At 41.4% G+C, this 15,177-nt stretch overlaps 1 protein-coding gene and 1 long non-coding RNA gene across 3 annotated transcripts in view; one reads left to right on the forward strand and one right to left on the reverse strand.

Annotated features, from left to right (window-relative positions):
- LOC140691274 (uncharacterized) overlaps positions 1 to 15,177 on the forward strand; it is a 31,567-nt gene that overhangs the window by 1,100 nt on the left and 15,290 nt on the right. The gene's annotated exons all lie outside the window — the stretch shown is intronic.
- A2ML1 (alpha-2-macroglobulin like 1) overlaps positions 12,605 to 15,177 on the reverse strand; it is a 33,056-nt gene continuing 30,483 nt past the window's right edge. Inside the window, exons 34-36 of the mRNA XM_031670698.2 lie at positions 13,849 to 13,951; positions 13,252 to 13,293; positions 12,605 to 12,732 (exon numbers count right to left, since the gene is read on the reverse strand). Coding sequence (XP_031526558.2) covers positions 13,253 to 13,293; positions 13,849 to 13,951 — 144 coding nt within the window. The 3' untranslated portion in view covers positions 12,605 to 12,732; position 13,252. The remainder of the gene's footprint in view (positions 12,733 to 13,251; positions 13,294 to 13,848; positions 13,952 to 15,177) is intronic.

Below are 15,177 nucleotides of genomic sequence, written 5' to 3' on the forward strand. Positions count from 1 at the left end.
AAGTGACGTGAAAAGGGGGGAAAAAGAAGGTATTTTCTGCAGCTTCTGGGAATAAGGGATGGAAAGAAAGGATCAAAGGTACCAACAGGCTGAGCAGGAGAAAGCCAAGCAACGACCCTAGAGAAACGACAGACGGGGAAAGGAAATAAAGCTGAGGAAAGGGGAGAGAGAGAGAGAAAGAAAAAGATTGAGGAAAAGGAGAGAGAATGTTGATTGTTTAATCTTTCCCCTCAACTCGGAGAAGGCGGGAAAGCTGCACAGAAACAGTGAACCCATTAGGAGTGGACATTCCTTTAAAAGCAGCAGTTTAGTAGAACTTGCTTTGAATAACACATTTAAGCCTGCTACTTCGGGGGTTTGATGTGCATGTGTGTTCTAAGATTTTAATGTGTGTGTAAAAGAGACGACAAAAACAAGGGAGAAGGCAGGGGTATGAAGAAAGGAGAACAATAGGGCTGCGTTTGGGGATGCTGAGCATTTGATGAAGCTGTGGCCTTTGTCATTTTATACCAGTTTTTAATTCTCTTAATCTTTTGAATATTCAGCAAGTATTTCTAGAACACCTACTGTGTGCAGCCCCTGTTTTGGAGGCTTGGATTACATCAGTGCACAGAACAAAGACAACTGCCCTCATTAACCTTTACAGATTGGGCGGGGGACTGCCTTGTGGATAAATAACTAAGGTGGATGCTTTTTCTGATGTTATCATAGTTCAGTAACTATTTTTATGTCTTTTCCTGACCTCTGTTCTAGTGGGTCATTTTCTCTGTCAAGGAACTGTTCATTTTCTCCTTAAAGGAGCCCATGCATGATTTATTTTTGGAAAGAAAATAGAAGTATTCTCTTTGTTTATCAATTAGATTCGTTTAGATTTGCATTGAGAGAGGTGTGTTGGGATTCCCGGCCCTTAATTTGTGGTAGCCAGATTTATGTCAGAGAAAAATCTCAGCCAGGCTTCTAGGAACCAGTCAGACAAGTATGCGAGGGAAGAAACAGGAGGGCAGCCAAAGGACTGGAAGAGCAAAGACGTGAGGTGTGGGGAAGTGAGAGGGTTTGTTGCCAGGATGGATGACAGGCTTTGGCAGAGGATGAATTGAAAAGATTCTGGCAGAGAGAACTCGTGGTAAAAAAACTAGGTAAGCCTTAGTCATTTAGTTCAAACCTAGATTTTTGGCATGTCACCGAAGTTTAAAGCTTTCTGGGGAGGCTGAGAATGGATATACTGAGCCTCAGCTGAATTTCCTGGCACCAATGAAAAAGTTCTATCTATAGACAATTTTCAGGATTATATGACATTCAAGTCAAGAAACATTATTCTTGTTTCCATGAGAGAATTACCACTGTGAAATATTTAAAGAAAGCCTAAACTGTATCCCAAGGATAAGGAATCCAGGTGTAGAGTGTATGCACTCATTTTTCCAACAGTCTATGGAGTTTTCATACCTAGAGGGTACATGGCCCCTTTAGCCCCATTAGAAATGGAATAAAATCACTACCACTGTACATAATTTCATCTCTAAAGGTTCTTTTGTATTTCCTGGGTCATGAACTCCTACATCTACTACAAGTTGTACATTTAGATGATATTAGGGGATAAGGTAGTGACGATGTGTGTTTTTGTTGAATGTCTGATGAATACTGTAATCACAGAGCATGCCTTATTGATTATGGGCCATTAGTTTAATTTTCATATGTTAAAGGCTTGTACTATTTCACAGTAATTCTTTTTAAGTTCATTTCTCTCCAAGACAGACCAAATTTCCAGAATCAAAGTCTAATCAATTTTCCAAAGAAAAATTCAGTTTGAAAAAGAAATGTATCAGCAGCGAAGTGTATTAGGAAAACCTCCACCCATAAGAAAACCTTTGTCAGACTACTAAATTAGCTGGGGAACTGGTTGGTACTGAAAAGCTTATCTCAGCCTTAACCGAGCAAAACAATTTGTGAGCCCTAGAAAATCCTCCGCTGACTTTTTTTTTTTCTGTTTTGAATTTTTGCTAAACTTTCTCATTTTCATTCAATGATTCTGCTGGAATTAGCCTTTTCTTTTTCAAACCAAATAGCCTTCTGAATAGAGGCTAAATAATTTCTTTACTCTGCATAACACTGAAAGCCATTAGCCTAAATAGGTGAAAAGGAAATGCATTCTATCTGGTGTGTAGAAATTGAAGCCCTTCCTCTCAAACGTATCTAAATAAGGAAAGATCAGGATTGGAAGGAAATCAACTGTTTGGCAGCAACTAAAGCAAATAGAACAGAAAGTATCCTAATATAATTTTGCACATTAACTGAACATTGAATAAACATTCTTCGTGCTTCTCTTCTAAACCCAGCAAAGTGCAACGAATTGTGAAGGAAGAGCGGTGTTAGTGTCATTGGGATGTATTTACCAATAACCAAGTAAGTAAGCATGTGTGATCACATTCTTATGCAGATGTGGATAGGAGGAAGTAGGAGAAAAAAGAAATCATAACCTTTACTCTAACCACCACCAATTAGGGACGTGAACCACCACACACATCCCGCCCCCTTCACACCACAACTCTGTATGCCACTTCAAGGTCTAAGTGGGAGAAGATGAAATGAAGATTAAGAAGATTTATAGACTCAGATTTTTAAAGCAGAAAAAAAAAAATCAAAATCTTTAAAACTATTCAAGCTCCTCAATTTTAAGTGGAGAAAATTGAAGCTAAAAGATGAATGTAGAAGAGGGGCATTTCATAATCCCTGGCAAATGGAAGATATCCAATAAATATTAGTTAACTGAATTAATTTCCTAGATGCTTGTCCTTCTCTCAACTGAAAAATGTAGAATTAAAAGGTATAAGAACACCTCTCACTCATCACCACTAATACCCATCATGGTGTTCAGGACACATTACCCCAAAATACAGCATCTTCGCATACTGAGTATCTTAAGCTGAAGGAATTTGAGAAAAATGGCCAAAGCAGGAAAGTCACTCTGACCTCCTCCTTCCCTCATCCTTCTTCCCTAAAACAGGTCATAAAATCCTCATGTGAGACATGCCCTGAGAGGGAAGGACCATCCTTATCTCCAAAGACAAAAGGACTCAAAAAAGAGTCCTAACAAACAGGCCCTGCTAAGTTCCCCCCAATTACTACAGTTACCACATACTCCTTAGCTGCCGTTATCCCTCCATGACTGTCCGCTCTTCATCAGACCTAGCCGAAACACACATGAGTCTGTTTCTCTGAGCCTTCATTTCTTTATGGAGGCTCCACGTCACATCAAAATTAAACTAAACAAATTTTGCTGAAATAAATTTCTAGGCCAAAGATGGAGCTGCTTCTGCCCTCTCCATAACCTTTTCTGGTAACTACTGTTAATCCTTAATTTACAGATGAGGGAATTAAAGCTAGGAAGTCCGATGGATTGCTCAAAGTTCATGGGAGTAGTAAGTAATAAGGTCAGAATTTAAATTTCAGGTCTGTCTGACTCCAAAGCTCAACTACATCACATCTTTAAGTGTGAAAATAAAGTAGTGCAAGAGATCTCTTTAAAATGCTTAGCACACCCACAAATGTTTAAACAAAGATGCTTGGCATTTGCCATCGTAAATACCTGCAGTGCAAGTCCCACTCTGCCTTTGTGAACAAGGGACATAACTCTGGCTATCAGTCCACTAGATACTGGGGAGACGTAGCAGCAAAAAATAAAGAAGAGGGATGTATGTGCTATTTCCCTAAATCCTCTGTTTTCTCCCTTGTTAGCTTATAAACTATGATAAGCAGCTAATGGCCCTAAAGATGTCCTCATTCCTGAAGCCCATGACTGTGCTATGCCGTGGCAAGCGGGAATTAAAGTTGCAAATGGAACTAAGTTTGTGTGAAAGGAAAATCAAAATGGAGCTAATCTTGCTAAGAGAGCTCTCTATAATGGAGCCGGGGGGCCATTAAAAAAGTGTGACTTAAGCACATCTCAGCCTGGATGGAATCTGACCTTTTGACCTGATAAAGTCATCCACAATCCCTACCAGAAGCCCAAAATACTTGTAAGGCTCACAACCTGAAATACCTTGTGACATTCTGTCCACGTACGACAGTCTGTCTACTTAGTGGAGCCCGACCCTAAAACAGCTCGCGATTCCTTAAGGACAGTTATTTTCTGCCTCACGTCAGATTCAGTCACAATTCTCACCAGGTAGCTTTTCACAATCTTACGGCTCTTTGTTGCCCTAAGCCCCTGACTCTTTCTCTTCCTTGGAACATTCCTTTGGGGTTACCCTAATCTGTGTCCCCTGAATTGCAATTCTTCAGACCTCCAAATAATCTCTTTTCCTGTTTGCAGCCTCCTGTATTATTTTATTGGTTGACAGTTGGTAATCATCTAACCTGAACATAGATTACCCTAGATTATCTGCACGAGCCCAGTGTAGTCACAAGAGTCCTTTCAAGTGTAAGTGGGAGGCAGAAGAGACTGAGTGATGTGATGTGAGACATGGCTTTGAACATTTCTCTGCTGGAGCATCCAGGAAAGCCTCTGATAACACCTTGGTTTTCACCCAGTGAGGTGCCTGTCAGACTTCTGATCTGCAGAACTGTAAGATAATCAGTTTGTGTTGTTTCAAACCACTAAGCTTGTTGCAGATTGTTACAGCAGCAATAAAAAAAAAAAAAAAGAACACATAAATGAAACAGTATTTCAAAAAACAGAAGGTAATCTTAGATCTTTTCTACTGCCCGAAGTCCAGCCAACTGCCAACTTCATTGCACCTTTGTTTGCTAACAACTGGAGAATTTATTGTATCGTGTGCTTGGGCTAGTCAATGAGTAAATGCTCGGGAATCATTTTGAGTGGCAGCTTTTCAGTTCTGTAGAAACGCTATTAAGTATAATTTTCAAAAAGGTAGAATCATAAGTCTCATGCAAAGATAAAATTAACACGTGTCAAAGATTGTATATAACTTGCGAATTAATGAAAGAACCAGTGAGATGTTAAAATCCGTTCCAAGTGCATTTGAGAAGCCAGCTGTTTCGAAGCAATTTAATAAAGGAATGTGAGAGAAGATTGCTGAATCAGATACAAAATTGGCTAACATCCTATTGGATCATGAGCTATAACCTCAAGGATTATCTTTTCCACTACAGGACAGGAACTATTTGCAGGTGTGAGTTAATCTCTGCCTCTTCAGAATTGTAAAGTAGCTCAGTCAGTAGGAAACCAGTCAAAGGTACAAACCCAGCACTAGAATGAAAGAACACCTAACATCTTCCTTCTATTTCTAATTTTCAGATTTTTTTTTTTGACAACCATAAATCTGAGCAAAGAAGCTGTTAGAGCTATTGCAACAGAATGTGTTCATTAATGAAAAACATTTCATGGAAAAGGAAGGAGACCTGAGGTTTTACAGAGGAGGGAAATCTTAGACAGTCATGAGTGAATCTTAGTGGAGGCATAAGGAAGGGCAGCGATGAGTCTTTGAAGGAATATGCAAGAGCAGCGTCCTGACACAAAAGGTAAGGGGCTTGGAAAACAAAAAGATGGGGGATTCCTTAACCGGCCTGTTTTCCAGGAGCACGGGGCTCAGATACAGCTCACTGCTGTCAGTGACTGATTGGATGTAAGACAAGAGAGCCAGGGAAGAGTCTGGGAAACTGTCAGGATTGTAGACTGTAGACTGTTAAGAGAGGAAAAACTTTTCCTCTACTCTCTTACATTCAGTGACTGGAACCTGCAAATTAAACTGGCAAAAGACAGATTAACAAGAGAAAGGGTTTGTTTCATGTGCACATCGTTGCTTCACAGGAAAAAAAGTGAAAACCCAAAGAAGCAGTCAAGCCTAATTGTGGAGAAGTGACAAAACAAAGGAGAAGGGGTTTGGGTTTCCAGGGTTGTCAGTTGTGGGAAGGTAAATATATGGGCAAAAGGAATAGGAGATGAGGGTTATTTTAGAAGGTTTGCTTATGCAGATACAAGTCCATGACACTTTCTACCTCCTGTGTTACAGGTTGTTCTCATATGGGAATGGCGAAGGGAGGCACCTTCAAAAAGGGAAGTTCATGCCTTGCTTTTGGGCAGAGGGAGAGGGCAAAGAGTTCCTTCTGAATCTGCAGTTTCTCAATTGCCATCCTTAACACCAAATTGGCATATTTGGGGGTGGCATATTCTGATCAACTGTGTGGGTGGTTCTATTTATTCCGGCAAAGATATTGAAGGATGGAAAATCATCGTGTGTTCGGTTTAACATACTGAGTTTGAGGGCTTGTGAGGTCTGCTGGTGGAGATGTGGGATACAAAGGCTCAAGTCTGTAGCTGAAGAAAAAGATAGGATTCACTGGAGAACTGAAAAGAGAAAAGGAAAGGGAATGTCAACATTTCATCGACAGAGGAAGGGAAAGGAATTCAGAACCCAGGAGTCACCACCATTTCTTCTCTTAACAATGGTAATGGAGGAAGGCTTTCCCTTCTCCTCCCTTAAATCTCACTCTTTATCAAGGATTTAGTGGGAACGGGATTGAGAAAGGGAAGCAGTATCAGGAAAGAGCCCTCCCTTAATAAACAACACACACGAGGCAAATTCAGAGTACAGAGAACTTTTCTTCCCTGTTCCTGTAGCCAAGATTCAAATTTGTACCTTATCATCCCAACTAGTGAAAAAAACTCTGTTCCTGCTCCCCATCTCAAACCATTCCTCCACCACTGAGTATATTATTGCATATTGTATATTCTCTATACACATGGCTGTCCGCGTGCGTTCAACTAACCCTTCTGAGTGTCTAGCTGCTTCAGGTGATGTGCTACCAGAAATCTGTCTTTAAAATCCTAATCTGACTATGTCATTCCCTCACTTAAAATCCTTTCGGGAACCCCAGGGATAAACTTCTACTTCTTTCTGTGGCCCAGGAGTCTTCCCTGATCTGTTCCCTTCCTGCTTCTCCAGCTCCAACCTTGCTTTCCAGCCTCACACTTCCTTTCCCAGGAACCCCAGACTACCTGCAGTTCCCTAACTTTGCTATACTCTCTGATAATTCTGATATGTGCTGTTTACCCTGCTGTTGGAAAACTTTTCCATATCTTCTGCCTGGAGAGCTTTCACTCCTGCGAGGGGTAGCCTTCAAAGTGTGTTTTCTATTCTGGTCAGTAAATCTTCCCCAGGAATTCCTCTGCTCCTACATCACTTGTGTCTTCCACATCTTCTTTATCCAGCCATCTATCGATGGACAGTGAGGTTGCTTCCATATCTTGACTATTTTAAAAAACGCTGCAATGAACACAGGGTTAGTGGACTGTGTGGCACACCGCCTACGTTTCTGCCCTTTCAGGACAGAAGCTCTTATTCTGCCAGCTGCTGGAAGTGTTCATCGCTGACGTTGTGGCCTCTCTGACTACTGCCTTCAGCTGTTGTTCCCCCCACTTCCCGGGGTCAGCCCATAATCAATAACTGGCCAGTGTGAGGGATAAAGACTCTGTCTTCCTGCCTTAGTTCAAGAACACTCTGCACACCATCTCAGCTCCTGGGCTCCTCATGAGATTTGTTGCAACTGAGCTACAGCCCAGCTTCGCCCTTCATCAAGCACAGGTGTTGATCTTTAGAACGTTCCCAAATAAATTTCCTACACACAAATCTATATCTCAGAGTCTGCTTCCTGGAAAATCCGATCTGAAACAGTGATGTCAGAATTGGTCCAAGAAAGCGTATTTCCTTCTGTGTTTTTGGAGCTGAATCATCAACTGACCAGCTGCTGAAAAGGACCCCGTCACTGTGGGCGGGTTAAGCATGGATAGCTTCTGAGATTGTTAGCAGTGTGGTTGTTGAAATGTTCACCAGAATTGAACTGAAACGGCCTATCAGTGGAAGGAAGGCCGGGGTTAGGCACTGTGTCAGGGATCTGATGAGAACACGGAGAACAGTACTCATGAGGACAGGGGGACTGGATGGCTTTGATGAGGAGCAATAGAGAGAGAATTACCTGCTGAGAGTGATGAATAAGCAATTAAATGCCAAGTATGAAGTCAGAGGGCCTCTTGGAAGGATATAAAAATTCTCAACTTCTGCAGCCTGAGGGCAAGAAAATCTGAATATTGGGCTCAAGGCTTTGTCATAAGAGAAACAGCTCCAGAGAAGGTAGAACTTGGCTGTTGTGCCTGATATGCCAAAATCAAAGCACGCTTTGGGGCTGAGACATTGGGATGGTGGTATAATAATTGGTGTACTCAAAACTGTTGAATTTCTAGATCTCCCTGAGTCCTCAGGGCCTGAAAAAGTGCCTATTCCTCCCTGTTAAATGCTATCATTTGTCCCTTGCTTAAAGATAAGGCAGAGGATTTTACTTTGTAAGAAAGTACATGGAAAAAGACTATACTCAGAAGCTGCAGGATGTATGTGTGTGTGTGTGTGTGTATATATATATATATATATATATATATATATATATATATATATATATATATATATATACCACCAGGAGCCAGGAGAGGGCGCACGAGGTAAATTCTGAGGCGCTGAATCCAGGCACCTAGGACACAGGTCGAATAACGGAGAGTCTATTAATATGAGAGCGCTTTCCCAGGATACAGGGTTTTACACCTAGGCAAGGATTCCGGGAGATGGCACAAAATACCACCAGGATGGCTCTTAGGAAGCTTGGGGACAGTGATGTCCACACTAAGAGAAGCGGAAATGAGAGGAGTGCCATGGTAGACAGCTGAGGAAGGGACCAGATAGCTCAGAGAAGCAGTCGTGCTACGGTGTTCCCCGGGAGGATGCAGAGGGCACCTGGCACTATAGCAGCAAGGGCTGCTTTGTTGAGTGAGGCAGCAGGACCACAGAGAAGCTAAGTGGTGACTGTACTCTGCAGGCATGGGTTGAAGATAGGAGACGCTGTACCACAACTAGACCCTCTGATAGCAGTAAGAAGTACAGGTTCCCAAAGCTGTCAGGAGCATCCGAAACAAGCTGAGCACACTTGCCACGAAGAACAGCCAGGCAGAATGGGATCTGGTGGAGACTAACCTACAGGGAGATATGGAGATGATTAATAGATACACTATCCCTGGGGACCAGATAGATGGTGAGATAGTTTAAAACATGTCCAAATATTCTTGAGTGCTCCTTTTAAAAAGTGGTCCTCAATTCCCTTCCTCTTGAATGTCAGCTATTTTAGTGACTCATTTCTAATGAGTAGAATAAGGCAAAAGGGATGATGTATGACCTCTGAGATCCAGAAATAATAGACATTATGGCTTCCGGCCATGCTGGAAGACACTCAGACAGCCTGATGGAGAGGCCCTGATAGTGAAAAACTGAGGCCTCCCGCCATAAGGAACTCTTACTAATAGTTATCTGAGTCAACTCTAAGAGGATAGTCCAACCCTAGCCAAGCCTTCATATGACTGTCCCAGCGGATATCTTGATGGTAACCTCATGAGAGAGCTTGAGCCAGAATCATCAGCTGAATTGCTCCTGAATTCCTGATCCACAGGAAACTTGTGAAATTATATATATATATACATAGTTTTAGTCGCTATGTTTTGGGGGTAATTTATTATGCAGCAATAGATAATTAGTACAAGGAAGTTTTTCTCAACTCCTCTTCAACATGAGATGTGCTGTGTGTCCCACAGAATGCTATACTTACCCATGTCAGGGCCAATTATACTGTGTTGAAAATGTACCTATTTGATCTCATCTCGTAGGTATAATGACCCCCAAAGATGTTCATGCCTTAATTCCTAGTGAAGATGATACTTTAATAGCAAAAGCGATTTTGCAGATGTGGTCAAGGTTCAACACCTTTAAATGGACTGTTCTGGACCACCTGGGCGGTCTCAGTCTAATCACAGGAACTCTAAGGACAGAACTCTCTCTGGCTGGAGGCAGCAGTGATACTCATAATGTCTTAAAGACTTTAACTAAAGACAAGACGTTATAAACCTCTTAGAAGAAAACACAGGCAAAACATTCTCTGACATAAATCTTAGCACTGTTTTTTTGGGGCAGCTGGGGGCACTCTGTCTTTGCTATCCCTGTGTCGTCCTGGGGCTGCCTCCTCCGTGAGTGACCTCAGTACTCCCCGCCTCTCCCTCCCCACCGCCAGCTCACCGGCTCTCTCCTGGACTGCTGCAGCGTCTCAGTCGTTTCCAGGACTTCAGCTTTACCTTCCTCTACTCCATTCCTCACTCTGGTGCTGGAATGCTCTTTCTAAAAAGCAATTCTTGATCGAACCACTCTCCGCTTACACACACACACACACACACACACACACACTCACACACACACCATCCATGAGTACACTGAACTACACAGTGAAATACCACGCTTTCTTCCACCTCTTTACGTGTAGCTCACTTTGCCCAAACTTGCTTCCTCTTTTTCTGGTTGTTGCTCATCCAGCTCAGGCACCAACTTGGGGAAGCTTTTCCTGAGCACCCCATCACCTCTGGCTGGGAAGGTGCACTCCCATAGCTTTGTGTTCTTCCTTCTACCATTAGTTTTGGGTGCACTGTAGTGTGACTGTTAATTTGCTTGTTTTCTCCCTCCACTAGTCTGTGAGCTCCTTGAGTTCAGAAACCTCATTTTACTTATCTCTGTGTCCCCAGGCCTGGTGAAGTACCTGGTATATAATAAATGTACGTAATGAGTACTTACCATAAGTACTACAATACTACGTTCCACTTTAATGCCGAGTGCCGCTTAATCCTTAAAATCACCTTGCTTCTCAAATATAACAGATGTTTACATTTCAGTTAGTAGAACAATGTAAATTTTCTCATTAACATCCCTTTATTCAGTGTAGTGGATAATCTTAAATCATTAGATAGTCTTTCAACCCCGAAGATACAGGAATAGTTTTTATTATCATTTGAAACATTTTTGGCCCAGATATAACTTCTTAAGTCTTGAGGATCACCACCTCCCTCCATTGCAGAAAAGAGGAAGTTTCTGGTAGGAGCTACAGACCCAAATGTGTGTGTGTATTTGTGTGTGTGTGTGTGTGTGTGTGTGGTGGTGGTGGTGGTGGGGTGTTCACTGAATAGGAGGAACATTCATGACTGCCATCTTTTCTTTTTTTTATTATTATTATTTATTTATTTAATGGTGGTACTAGGGGTTGAATCCAGGACCACCTGCATACTAAGTATACACTCTACCACTGAGCTATGCGCTCTGCCACTGAGCTACACCCTCCCCACTGGCCACCGGCCCTCTTTTCTTTAGAGTTCTCTGTTCTCTCCCCAACCCCCTACCCCCCATCCCCGACCCCCCGCACCCCCCCCATACCAAAGTGTAAGGCAGGCTGCGGGTGGCCTCCTTTGGGTATGTGCCCCATCTTCCCTCACTCGGACGCTCCTAGGAGGAGCAGGGCAGAGTCTAGGGTTGAGGAGGCAAGGAACAAACAGTTTATGCAAGCATGGCCTTAGGTTCAGGGAAATGTCTCTACAGTGTGGACTTACTTTTCCCTGACTCTTTTGGTTAGAATTTCCAGTCTAGAGGAGCAAAACCAGAGTGCAGACACCCAGGGTAAAAGGGTGCAATGACCTAGAGAAACTTCTCTGTTTAAATATCACGTATCTCCCCTACCCCCACCCCACTGCCTCCTCTGAACCTGTTTCCAAAACAAAAACATTGCTCCAAGAAAGAGCTTACCCAGTGGAGCAGGCAAAGGCTGGGGGAGTCAGGTGGAGGCAGGGAATCCCGGCCAGCCACTTTTCTTGTTATCAATCCCTGTTTGCCCTGCAGTGACGGACTGGCTAAACAGAGTCCCTCAATTAGGGTTCTCTACTTGGACACCTCCCTGAATACTTAATTCTTTGCAAAGTCTGGGTCAAAAGGTTTAAGGAAGAAGCCAAAATATGAGTTTTTGTTAAAGAATAATTATCATCTTTATACAGAACCTTTGTAATCCTCAGAAATATGGAGTCAAGTGCACAGATTTTCTTCTAGAAGAAAAGGAAATATCTTTTTAGTCTATTCCCAAGGCCCTAAATTACATTTTCCCTTAGATTTAACCTCCAGGAAGACATTTTTATCTTCCCTGGAACACCTTCTGTCACCACCTTCTCTCTGGAGAGTCCCTTAAATGGCTAAACCAATGATCCTACCCCAAGGAGATTTCCCAGGTAATCCTTCCTTTGTGCGATTATTGCCAGCCCGTCTCTCCCAGCCCTTTGTCCTGGCACCTATGCATCTGTGAAGTAGTGGAAACTAGCTGAGTTCAGGCCTGTTACCCACTCACTGGTCAATGAGAGTGTTAAAGAGAAAAACCACAGGCCCAAAATGGCATCACTTGTGCTAAAGCCCACGCTACCAAACCTAGACTTAATACCTGAACGTAACTGCAACTTCAACCTTAATCAACCAGTCTGGAATTTTCTGGTCGGCACAAGGAGGTCATCTGCCTTGAGGGCCCTTTCCATGCCCCAGAGAAAAAGGAGGAAACTTATGTGGTAAAACCCTTGCCATTCCCCACCCAACACCCCAGAAAGGAAAATGTCCTGGCCTAAAAATAATCCCTTCTTTTCTTTTACTCCCTCGCCTTCTTCTTACACAAACCTTGCATTTTGTGCAACCGCTCGGAGCACCTTCCAGGCACTGGGTGGGACGCCGCCCATCATCAGTCCCCTCACAGAGCCAGTCACAGCTTCACATTTACTCGGCTGTATTTTGTTTTTTAACAAGAGAATTCACATTGAGTGCTGCTTTAAGAGGCAGAAGAATGCTGTCCAGTAATGTTGTAGAGGATGAATTTAGTCTCTTTCCAACTTCTATCCTGGGGGAAGAAACAAAGACAGAAGACATCATGACATTCAGAAAGTCTTCACAACTACAGAGGAGCTTTTTCCTGTCCAGGAAAAAACTAACAAAACACATGATGAGGTTACTATGAGTAGTGTTATCTCAAGGAAGTAGGGTCAAGTAATCTTTACCTTTGTCTTAGTATTTTTATATAAAAAAGATATATAATGTAATAATTAGGAAAATTTTCGGCCAGAAAAAAGACACTATTTTAAAAAATCACATAGAACCCCTCATATGAAAGCCACTATTAACTTTTTCTGACATAAGCTGTGGAGATGATTATTCGCTCTTCAACAGTTTAGGATATATTGTACAACAACTATACCTCAATGAAAAAAAAAGTTTGGGACAAAAAAGGAAAGTCTACTTTATCAAAAATAAGCTTCCAAAAGATGCTAACATCATAACAGTAACTCAGAAGAAGCTCTCCCTAACTTCTGAGTACTGCCACCCCACCCCAGAAGCCCAGCCTGCCCTCTTCAGGGCTTACCTCACTCACAGGGATCGGAATACTGAACTGTGGCCTGTTCATCTATAAAATGAAATGACATAAATTATTATATTGCAGGCCTCATACGCACAGAAAGAGAGAAGTACTTCATAAAACCTGCTGCTTTAACCCTCTTCTAAGGATTTCTACAGATTATGAGCATGTTCAGGATTACAGCAAGGTTCCAATCACTAATATCTGCATGCTGGTGGTAAATTAATAATCACAGCAAGAATATTAAGAATAGTTAGCCCTTAACCTGAATCTGAAAAAGAATATATATATGCTTATGTATATATAAAACTGAATCACTTTGCTGTACACCTGAAACATTGTAAATCAACTACAGTTCAATTTTTTTAAAAAAGAATAGTCCTTAGAGAACATTATTTTTCAGTCTACGGACCACATTATATAAAATATGTCTAGTGAAGAAGACTTTTGTAAGCAGCATATAATTTAATTAAAATGTTTTAGGAGAACAGATAATAAAATTATGGGTACTTGGCTTGGAAAGGAGTATTCGTTAAAATGAAGAGCGTTATCATGAAGGAGGCAGAAATACGCTGGGAGACGCAGGGAGGTTTCAGCCCTCACCTGGGAGGTAGTAGTCATAGACTCTGACGGTTGCTGGTTTGAGGTTGGTGACCAACACGCCTTGGCTGACGGTGAAGGTATAGGTCTGAGTCTCCTTCCGGAGCTGTGGGGAAGGCAGACAAACATCACATTAGAACAGAAGTGAAAAATAACGCTCTGTATCTCCATCACACCGAAGAATGTCTGGCATCTACTAGCTGCTCAATCCATGTTTGTTACAAAAGTGGATAGGTACATGGAGAATTTAAGACAATTGTATACATTAATCCAATACAACAAGAAAATAAGATCCATGTTATACATTTAGATGTGAAGCTATAAATGCTTAATTGGAAAAGATTTCCAAAGGCGTTTCTTTAGGTATAGTGCTTCTAAAAGAATGGTCCAGGAACTCTGAGGGAGCCCCAAGACTGTATCCGGCAGTCTGTGAGATAAGAATTATTTTTGAATGAAACTAAGACATTATTTGCTTTTTTTCACTCTCATTCTCTTTTGTTGTACAAGTGTAAGGGGGCAACTTGATGTGTGATACTGCAACGGATTGAATGCAGAAGCAGACGGGAGACTTTCACTCTCTTAGATTAAGCTAGACGTAAAAGCAAAAAAAAATGGAAAACAATCTGCTATTCTCACCATTTTTTTGTTCTTTTGGGAAATACATTTTTCATAAAATGTTATATTGAAATATAGTGATTTTATTATTGTTGTTTTTAAGTAAATAAATTAATATTTTTCTCACTTTTCATTTTTGATAAGACAAAAATGTCAATAGATGTAACTCACATCACCACAAGCTCCTTGAGGTCACTTAAGAGTATAGAAGGGTCCTGAGAAAAAAATCTTTAGAACCACTGTTCTTGTCGATCATTGAGTCACCATAAAGATTTAAAGTAAATGACTAATATAAACCGAAAGAAAGCTGCGAGAGCAGCCTTAATATCTGACCAAATAGAATCTAATGCAAAAAGCAAAACAAAACAAAAATGGGGTGTGTGTGTGTGTGTGTGTAGAAACCAAAGAAATATATATACATAAAACACACGTATATACAATTAGTGTAAAAGAAGGACAGTAGATACTAATAAAAGGAAAATTGAAGAAGACATGTTCATAAACATAAAAAGGCCTAAGTATGTAGTAGAAAAATATATCAAGAAACAACTGACAGAATTGCATAGATAAATGGATAAAGAACAAGTCAACAACTGTAATTAGAAATTTTAATAGAACTTTTTCAAAAACTGATAGATCAAGCAGAAAAATAAGCAGAGATAACAAAGGCATGAACAGCAGAAAGAATGATGCTGGGCGTTTAGATCTAGGTCAGAT

This window comes from Vicugna pacos, chromosome 34 (genome assembly GCF_048564905.1).
Source record: "Vicugna pacos chromosome 34, VicPac4, whole genome shotgun sequence".
Taxonomy (NCBI): domain Eukaryota; kingdom Metazoa; phylum Chordata; class Mammalia; order Artiodactyla; family Camelidae; genus Vicugna; species Vicugna pacos.